The sequence below is a fragment of the Bufo bufo genome, assembly GCF_905171765.1.
Source record: "Bufo bufo chromosome 4 unlocalized genomic scaffold, aBufBuf1.1 SUPER_4_unloc_4, whole genome shotgun sequence".
Lineage (NCBI taxonomy): Eukaryota > Metazoa > Chordata > Amphibia > Anura > Bufonidae > Bufo > Bufo bufo.
Window position 1 is genome coordinate 1 of NW_024399994.1, and position 8884 is coordinate 8884.

The 8884-nt window shown below is 54.7% G+C and overlaps 3 protein-coding genes across 3 annotated transcripts; 2 read left to right on the forward strand and 1 right to left on the reverse strand.

The window, feature by feature from the left end:
* The first annotated feature begins 322 nt into the window (after window positions 1-322).
* LOC120982872 (histone H1C-like) lies at window positions 323-1018 on the forward strand. The gene has a single exon (XM_040413046.1). The coding sequence runs from the start codon at window positions 323-325 to the stop codon at window positions 1016-1018; it is 696 nt and encodes a 231-aa protein (XP_040268980.1).
* A 1316-nt stretch (window positions 1019-2334) lies between these two features.
* LOC120982866 (histone H3-like) lies at window positions 2335-8460 on the reverse strand. Its single transcript, XM_040413040.1, has 4 exons — window positions 8106-8460; window positions 7871-7896; window positions 2890-2902; window positions 2335-2826 (listed from the first exon to the last, which is right to left on the reverse strand). The coding sequence occupies exons 1-4, from the start codon at window positions 8390-8392 to the stop codon at window positions 2412-2414; spliced, it is 741 nt and encodes a 246-aa protein (XP_040268974.1). The 5' UTR covers window positions 8393-8460; the 3' UTR covers window positions 2335-2411.
* LOC120982865 (histone H2B 1.1) lies at window positions 7009-7391 on the forward strand. Its single transcript, XM_040413039.1, has one exon. It carries the CDS (start codon window positions 7011-7013, stop codon window positions 7389-7391), a length of 381 nt encoding a protein of 126 aa, XP_040268973.1. The 5' UTR covers window positions 7009-7010.
* Window positions 8461-8884: the final 424 nt, after the last annotated feature.

Below are 8884 nucleotides of genomic sequence, written 5' to 3' on the forward strand. Positions count from 1 at the left end.
TCCTCCGCCACAGACGGCGACACACGGTGAGGGGGGATGTCCGGGAGGAGGAAGGCGCGGAGAAGGCGGCCTCTCCTGTCCGGTTCTAGCCGCTAAAGGGCTCTTCTCCCGGGCAGGGAAGCACAAGGGGAGAGCGGAGCTGCAGCCGGGCTGAGAGGGGTGAAGGCGGGGCCTGTGTCCAGTGTCAGCCAATAGACGCGCAGGAGGCGGAGCTCGGCAGCCAATCACTGCGCAGCGCTGCACATATAAGAGGCGGCCCCGGCTCCGGCCTCAGTGTTTTCTCCAGGAGAAGTCTTTGTGTTTTCTCCCCACGTTTCACACGATGGCAGAGACCGCGCCAGCAGCCGCTCCTCCTCCTCCTCCCGCCGAAGCGGCCGCCAAGTCCAAGAAGCAGCCGAGGAAATCCGCCGCGGCAGCAGGGGGCGCCAAGAAAAGCAAGAAGCCGTCCGGTCCCAGCGTGTCCGAGCTCCTGGTCACAGCCGTGTCCGCCTCCAAGGAGCGCAGCGGGGTGTCTCTGGCCGCCCTGAAGAAGGCTCTGGCTGCCGGAGGATGCGATGTAGAGAAGAACAATAGCCGCATCAAGGTGGCCATCAGGGCTCTGGTCACCAAGGGGACCCTCACCCAGGTGAAGGGCAGCGGCGCCTCCGGCTCCTTCAAGCTCAACAAGAAGCAGCAGGAGACCAAGGACAAGGCGGCGGCCAAGAAGAAGAAGAAGCCGGCGGCGGCCAAGAAACCTGCAGCTACTGCGGCCAAGAAACCCGCTAAATCCCCGAAGAAGCCCAAGAAGGCTCCGGCCAAGAGCCCGAAAGAGGCTAAGAAACCAGCCGCGGCCAAGAAAGCAGCCAAGAGCCCCAAGAAGCCGAAGGCTGCCCCCAAGAAGCTGGCCAAGAGTCCGGCTAAGAAGGTGGCCAAACCCAAGGCTGCCAAGAGTCCGGCCAAGAAAGCGGCGAAACCCAAGGCTGCCAAGAGTCCGGCTAAGAAAGCGGCGAAAGCCAAGAAGAGCGCGGCCAAGAAGTAACCGGCGCCGCCCGCACCTCTCCCCCAAAGGCTCTTCTCAGAGCCGCCACCTCCTCCTCAGACGAGCTCCACTCCGCCCTTCTGCCCTCGTTCTCCGCTCACAGCGGGCGGGGGCTCCGGCTCCTCTGCGGGAAGGGATAGGGGGCGGGTTAACCCTGTCAGCGCCGCTCTCTTCAGTCTATCAGGGCCTCGCTGCTCGGCTGATAACCGTCCCTCACTGCGCCCCGCCCCCTGCTGGTAGTGATGCCGCCGCTGAGTGTACTGTGCCTGCAGGGGGGTCGTGCGCTCTATCCCTGGACACCAGCGCAGCGATGGAGCCGCTCTTCTCCGCACAGTGAATACGGGACTGTTCTCCCCTTCTCCGGTGGGGAGCGGGAGAAGGCGGCCACTGACGGGTTAATACTGAGCCGGCTATGGGGGCGGGGCTATAGAACTAGTACCTTGGCTTTTGAAATTCCCGCTCAATTAGAATTCAGCGGCCGTGGAGAAGCTCCGCCCCCGTCTCATCTGAATGGATGGAAGCTCCGCCCCCCCCATCTCCCGCTCTTCTCAGAGCCCCCACCTTCTCTAGGACGGAGCTGTCGCATTGTGTGAATACATGGAAGCCTCATGTCCGAGGCGGATTATTCCCTCATTATAGACCACTGATCGGGAGGATGAGGGGAGTAGTGATCGTATACTCGGGAGGATGGGGGGAGTAGTGATTGGACACTGAGGATGGGGGGAGTAGTGATTGGACATTGAGGATGGGGGGAGTAGTGATTGGACATTGAGGATGGGGGGAGTAGTGATTGGACACTGAGGATGGGGGGAGTAGTGATTGGACATTGAGGATGGGGGGAGTAGTGATTGGACATTGAGGATGGGGGGAGGAGGTAGTGAAGGACGAGCGGCTGGATGGGTCCACAGAGCCGGGCACTCGGGGATACATCGGTGCTATGGGGGCGGGGATAGGATTGGAGCTCAGGACATGGCGGAGAATGCGGGGACGTCTGTGACAAAGAGACGGAAGGGAAGAGCCGGGAGTACGGGCAGACATTGCTGCTGTAGGGCTGAATTTTAACCGCTCTGTAATTGAGCGGGAATTTCAAAAGCCAGGAGATCAGCCAATCACTGTAAAGCACTTGTCCTATGGCTCCGCCCCCAGCAGCGCTGAGTGGAGATGGCGGGGGGCAGGGAGGATGGAGGCGGTTATCGGTCACGGTCAGCGAGTCCCTGATAGACGGGGGGAGATACAGGGAGCGCTTTTAGAATAAAGGAACTGCTCTTACTAATTAGAGCGCTGAAAGGGTTAACCCGCCTCCTGTGAGCGGAGAATGAAGGGCGGAGTGGAGCTCGTCTCTGGAGGAGGTGGCGGCTCTGAGAAGAGCCTTTGTTGGGTGCGGGGCGCAGATCTAAGCCCTCTCCCCTCGGATCCTGCGGGCCAGCTGGATATCCTTGGGCATGATGGTGACCCGCTTGGCGTGGATGGCGCAGAGGTTGGTGTCCTCGAAGAGCCCGACCAGGTAAGCCTCGCTGGCCTCCTGCAGGGCCATGACGGCCGAGCTCTGGAAGCGAAGGTCGGTCTTGAAGTCCTGGGCGATCTCTCTCACCAGGCGCTGGAAGGGCAGCTTCCGGATGAGCAGCTCGGTGGACTTCTGGTAGCGCCGGATTTCCCGGAGAGCGACGGTCCCGGGCCGGTAGCGGTGAGGCTTCTTGACTCCGCCAGTGGCGGGGGCGCTCTTCCTGGCGGCTTTAGTGGCCAGCTGCTTGCGGGGAGCTTTCCCGCCGGTGGACTTACGGGCTGTCTGCTTGGTTCTGGCCATGGCTCTGCAGAGATCTGTACACAGCAAGAGAGTGAGGTGAGGAGCGGACCGTGCAGATCATTTATACTCCCGGCCTCGTCCTCATTGGCTCATGTAAACCACACCCCTACATCCCTATTGGTTTATTCGTACAGTGATGTGCCCGCCAAAACTTCCGTTACCAATCATCGTTCACAAGAGGCGGAGCCCAAGCGGAAGAAGAGGTGGAGCTACAGAATAAGTATGTTATGGTGATTGGCTGATCTCAGGGGACGAACCCTCTACAGAAGCAATGTCTGCCCATACTCGCAGCAGGTCAGGAGCGGCAAGTGCCCCTGTGTGTAATGGACTGCTCCTCCACGGCCGCTGAATTCTAACCGGACTGTAATTGAGCGGGAATTTCAAAAGCCAGAGATCAGCCAATCACTGTAAAGCACTTGTTCTATAGCTCCGCCCCCTTCTCCAGCTCTCTGCGCTGGTGTCCGGGGATAGAGCGCACGGCGGGGCTCACATCATCCATTCAGCTGAGCCGGGGGCGGAGCTTCTCCATGGCCGCTGAATTCTTACATCACATCCTAAACATTACAGCCTCCACATTACATCACAGCCTCCATATTATATTATCAACTTCAACAACATATTACAGCCTCCACATTATTTTACAGCCTAAATATTACCAGCCTCCATGTTATATTACAGCCTCCGTATTAATGGCCTCTACATTAGTCTCCACATTATATTACAGACTCCATATTACCGGCCTCTACATTACATCAGGGCCTAAACATTACATTACAGCCTCCATATTACATCACAGCCTCTACATTATATTACAGCCTCCATACTACCAGCCTCCACATTACATTATATTACAGCCTCCATACATACTACCAGCCTCCACATTACAGCCTTAATATTACCAGCCTCTGCTTTACATTACAGACTACAAATTATATTACAGCCTCCATATTACATTACCAGACTCCACATTATATTGCAGACTCTATATAACCGTCCTCTACATTACATCACAGCCTAAACATTATGTTACAGCCTCCATATATTCAATCTCCAGATAACATCACAGCCTCCATATAACTAGCCTCTACATTACATTGCAGCCTCCATACTACCAGCCTCCTCCACATTATATTACAGCCTTCATATTACCAGCTTACACATTACATTACAGCCTCTATATTTCATTACTGGCCTACACATTATATTACAGCCTCCATATTACCGGCCTCTACATTACATCAGGGCCTAAACATTACAGCCTCCATATAACATCACAGCCTCCACACTATATGACAGCCTCCATATTACTAGCCTCTACATTACAGCCTTTACATAACATTATATTACAGCCTCCATATTACTAGCCTCTACATTACAGCCTCCATACTACATTATATTACAGCCTCCATACTACCAGCCTCCACATTACATCACAGCCTTAATATTACCAGCCTCTGCATTACAGCCTCCATATTACATTACCAGACTCCACATTATATTGCAGACTCCATATTACCGCCCTCTACATTACATCACAGCCTAAACATTATGTTACAGCCTCCATATATTCAGTCTCCAAATTACATCACAGCCTCCATATAACTAGCCTCTACATTACAGCCTCCATATTATATTACAGCCTCCATATTAGCGGCCTCTACATTACATCTTAAACATTGTTACAGCCTCCATATTAATTGACAGCCTCCGTATTACCAGCCTCTACATTACAGCCTCCCTACTACCAGCCTCCATTTTGTATAATCAATCAACATTATATTACAGCCTTCATATTTTCAGCCTCTACATTACATTATAGCCTCCATATTATATTGCAGCCTTTATATTACCAGCCTCCACATTATATTACAGACTCCATATTACCGTCCTCTACATTACATCACAGCATAAACATTATGTTACAGCCTCCATATTTTCAGCATCAAGATTACATCACAGCCTCCACATTATATGACAGCCTCCATACTACCAGCCTCCACATGATATTACAGGCTTCATATTACATTACCGGCCTGCACATTATATTACAGCCTCCGTATTACCGGCCTCTACATTACAGTCTCCATATTACATTACCGGCCTCTACATTAGTCTCCACATTATATTACAGCCTCCGTATTACCGGCCTCTACATTACATCACAGCTTAAACATTATGTTACAGCCTCCATATTTTCAGCCTCCACATTACATCACAGCCTCCATATTACCAGCCTGTAAATTACATTATATCCTCCGCATTATATTAAAGCCTCTATAATATATTATCAACCTCAACATTATATTACAGCCTCCATACTACCAGCCTCCACATTCTATTACAGCCTCCACATTACATTATAGCCTCAATATTATATTACAGCCTCCATATTATATTACCACCACTCCCCTCATTAATAGCAGATCACTACTCCCCTCATTCTCCTCACTGGCTGACCACTACTCCCCTAATCATCCTCAGTACCATATAACTACTTCACTCATTCTCCTCATTGCCCAACTGCTCTCTGGCCGATCATTCCTCCCCCTCATCCTCACTGTCTGATCACTACTCCCCCATCATCCTCACTGTCTGATCACTACTCCCCCCATCCTCCTCACTGTCTGATCACTACTCCCCCATCCTCCTCACTGTCTGATCACTACTCCCCCATCCTTCTCTCTGGCCGATCACTACTCCCCCCATCCTCAGTCTCTGATCACTACTCCCCCATCATCCTCACTGTCTGATCACTACTCCCCCCATCCTCCTCACTGTCTGATCACTACTCCCCCATCATCCTCACTGTCTGATCACTACTCCCCCCATCCTCCTCACTGTCTGATCACTACTCCCCCATCCTCCTCACTGTCTGATCACTACTCCCCCATCCTCCTCACTGTCTGATCACTACTCCCCCATCCTCCTCAGTGTCTGATCACTACTCCCCCATCCTCCTCACTGTCTGATCACTACTCCCCCCATCCTCCTCACTGTCTGATCACTACTCCCCCATCCTCCTCACTGTCTGATCACTACTCCCCCCATCCTTCTCTCTGGCCGATCACTACTCCCCCCATCCTTCTCTCTGGCCGATCACTACTCCCCTCATCCTCCCGAGTATACGATAACTACTCCCCTCATCCTCCCGATCAGTGGTCTATAATGAGGGAATAATCCGCCTCGGACATGAGGCTTCCATGTATTCACACAATGCGGCAGCTCCGTCCTAGAGAAGGGGGGGGGGGGCTCTGAGAAGGGGAGGAGCGGGGGGCGGAGGAGGAGGAGGGGCGGGGCTCACATCATCCATTCAGATAAGCCGGGGGCGGAGCTTCTCCACGGCCGCTGAATTCTTACCGGACGGTAATTGAGCGGGAATTTCAAAAGCCATGGTACTAGTTCTATAGCCCCGCCCCCATAGCCTGCTCAGTATTAACCCGTCAGTGGCCGCCTTCTCCCGCTCCCCACCGGAGAAGGGGAGAACAGTCCCGTATTCACTGTGCGGAGAAGAGCGGCTCCATCGCTGCGCTGGTGTCCAGGGATAGAGCGCACGACCCCCCTGCAGGCACAGTACACTCAGCGGCGGCATCACTACCAGCAGGGGGCGGCGCGCAGTGAGGGGCGGTTATCAGCCGAGCAGCGAGGCCCTGATAGACGGAAGAGAGCTGCTAGCCCCGCCCCCCGGCTCAGCTGAATGGATGGATGCGAGCCCTGCCCCCGGCTCCATGAATGGATGTGAGCCCCTCCCTTCTTGCGGCTCCGCCCCCGGCACTGCTAAATGGATGAATGTGAGCCACGCCTCTCCTGTTGCTCTGCTGAATGGATGTATGTGAGCCCCGCCTCTCTATTTGCTCCGCCCCGGCTCTGCTGAATGGATGTATGTGAGCCACGCCTCTCCTGTTGCTCCGCCCCCGGCTCTTCTGAATGGATGTATGTGAGCCCCGCCCCTCTATTTGCTCCGCCCTGGCTCTGCTAAATGGATGTATGTGAGCCCCGCCTCTCTATTTGCTCCGCCCCCGGCTCAGCTGGATGGATGTGAGGCTGCCAATTAGGAGCAGTGGAGACACCACGTGACCCTCTCCTCCAGTAGATCGGCGCGCAGTCAGCAGCAGCTCATTTGCATGGCCCGTGTATAAATACCGCCGCGGTGGCAGGAGGAGAACAGACGAGATTTTGTCCTCAGTCAGAATGCCCGAGCCAGCCAAGTCCGCCCCAGCGCCCAAGAAGGGCTCCAAGAAAGCCGTCACCAAGGTCCAGAAGAAGGACGGCAAGAAGCGGAGGAAGAGCAGGAAGGAGAGCTATGCCATCTACGTCTACAAGGTGCTGAAGCAGGTCCACCCCGACACCGGCATCTCCTCCAAGGCCATGGGCATCATGAACTCCTTCGTCAACGACATCTTCGAGCGCATCGCAGGGGAAGCCTCCCGCCTGGCTCACTACAACAAGCGCTCCACCATCACCTCCCGGGAGATCCAGACCGCCGTGCGCCTGCTGCTGCCCGGAGAGCTGGCCAAGCACGCCGTCTCCGAGGGCACCAAGGCCGTCACCAAGTACACCAGCGCCAAGTGAGCGCCGCCGCCGCTCTCCGGACCCAAAGGCTCTTCTCAGAGCCCCCACCCTGTCTCCAGCGGAGCTGCTCCCGGGTCTCCCCGTTGTTCTCACAGTGGCTGCGGTTTTCCTCCCTGTCAGCTAGATGAGATGCGGTAACGCTATCGGAAGTTACAATACAAGCTCCCCTCATCCTCCTCCTCCATGCCCGATCACTACTCCCATCATCCTCCTCCTCAGTGTGGCGCTCCCTGGAGAGAGGCTGTGCGGCCGCTCAGTGCAGGACAGGAGGACGAGGCTCCTACGGGCACATAACGGCTGCGGGGTCCAGAGCTCTGCTATTGGCTGGGAGAGCTCAGGATCTCGTCGCTCATTTGAATTTCCCGCCTATAGTTGAGCTGCTGATTTACAGGTGGAGCCGGTCATGTGACCTGTACCAGCGCCGCTCATTGGCGGGACGGATTAACCCCTCAGTCTCCGAGCACAGCTCGTCTCGTAGCTGCGGTGGAGAACACCCGGGGCTCGGGATTTACAGATTATTGGGGGGTTTCTGTATTGTAGACCTCCGGCTGTACTGAGCACAGGGCGCCGCTGATCTCCTGATGGGCGGGCGGTGTTAACCCCTCAGTGGAATTGTAGCTCCTCCTCCCCGGGAAGATGTGGGCGGCTCTGAGAAGAGCCTTTGTGCTGTGAGGACGGAGGCGGCGGCATTAACCCCCGAAGCCGTAGAGAGTGCGGCCCTGGCGCTTGAGCGCGTAGACCACGTCCATGGCGGTGACGGTCTTCCTCTTGGCGTGCTCGGTGTAGGTGACGGCGTCCCGGATGACGTTCTCCAGGAAGACTTTCAGCACCCCGCGAGTCTCCTCATAGATGAGGCCGGAGATGCGCTTGACGCCTCCCCTGCGAGCTAGGCGGCGGATGGCAGGCTTGGTGATGCCCTGGATGTTATCACGGAGCACCTTCCTGTGCCGCTTGGCGCCGCCTTTCCCGAGCCCTTTCCCTCCTTTACCGCGACCAGACATCTTCTAGGTGTGAGGAGCAGAGAGCAGTGACTGCTCAGCCCAGAGCCCTCCTTTATATGGAGCATGGGCGGACCTGAAAGAGAACTGGGGGCGGGGCTGTTCCTGAACTCCAGGCCCCGCCCTCCAGCTCTGATTGGCTGAGCTCTGAAGTGCTGGTGGTTTTCATTTTCCAGCCTCCATGTTACCAGCCTGTAAATTACATCATATCCTTCGCATTAAAATAAAGTCTCTATATTATATTATCAACCTCCACATTATATTACAGCCTCCATTCTACCAGCCTCCACATTCTAGTACAGCCTCTGCATTACATTATAGCCTCCACCTAATATTACAGCCTCCATATTACATCTATGTTTCTATTACAGCCTCTGCATTACATTATAGCCTCCACCTTACATTACAGCCTCCATATTACATTATAGCCTCCACCTTACATTACAGCCTCCATATTACATCTATGTTTCTATTACAGCCTCCATATTACATTGT

What these genes read in the sequence shown, in the direction of transcription:
- LOC120982872 (XM_040413046.1), top strand. Translation starts at nt 323, where the DNA reads ATGGCAGAGACCGCGCCAGCAGCCGCTCCTCCTCCTCCTCCCGCCGAA.
- LOC120982865 (XM_040413039.1), top strand. Translation starts at nt 7,011, where the DNA reads ATGCCCGAGCCAGCCAAGTCCGCCCCAGCGCCCAAGAAGGGCTCCAAG.
- LOC120982866 (XM_040413040.1), bottom strand. Translation starts at nt 8,392, where the DNA reads ATGTCTGGTCGCGGTAAAGGAGGGAAAGGGCTCGGGAAAGGCGGCGCC. An exon ending in GCGCTCAAGCGCCAGGGCCG is followed by an intron (nt 7,897 to 8,105) that starts CACTCTCTACGG and finishes AATCTGTAAATC; the next exon opens with CCGAGCCCCGGGTGTTCTCC.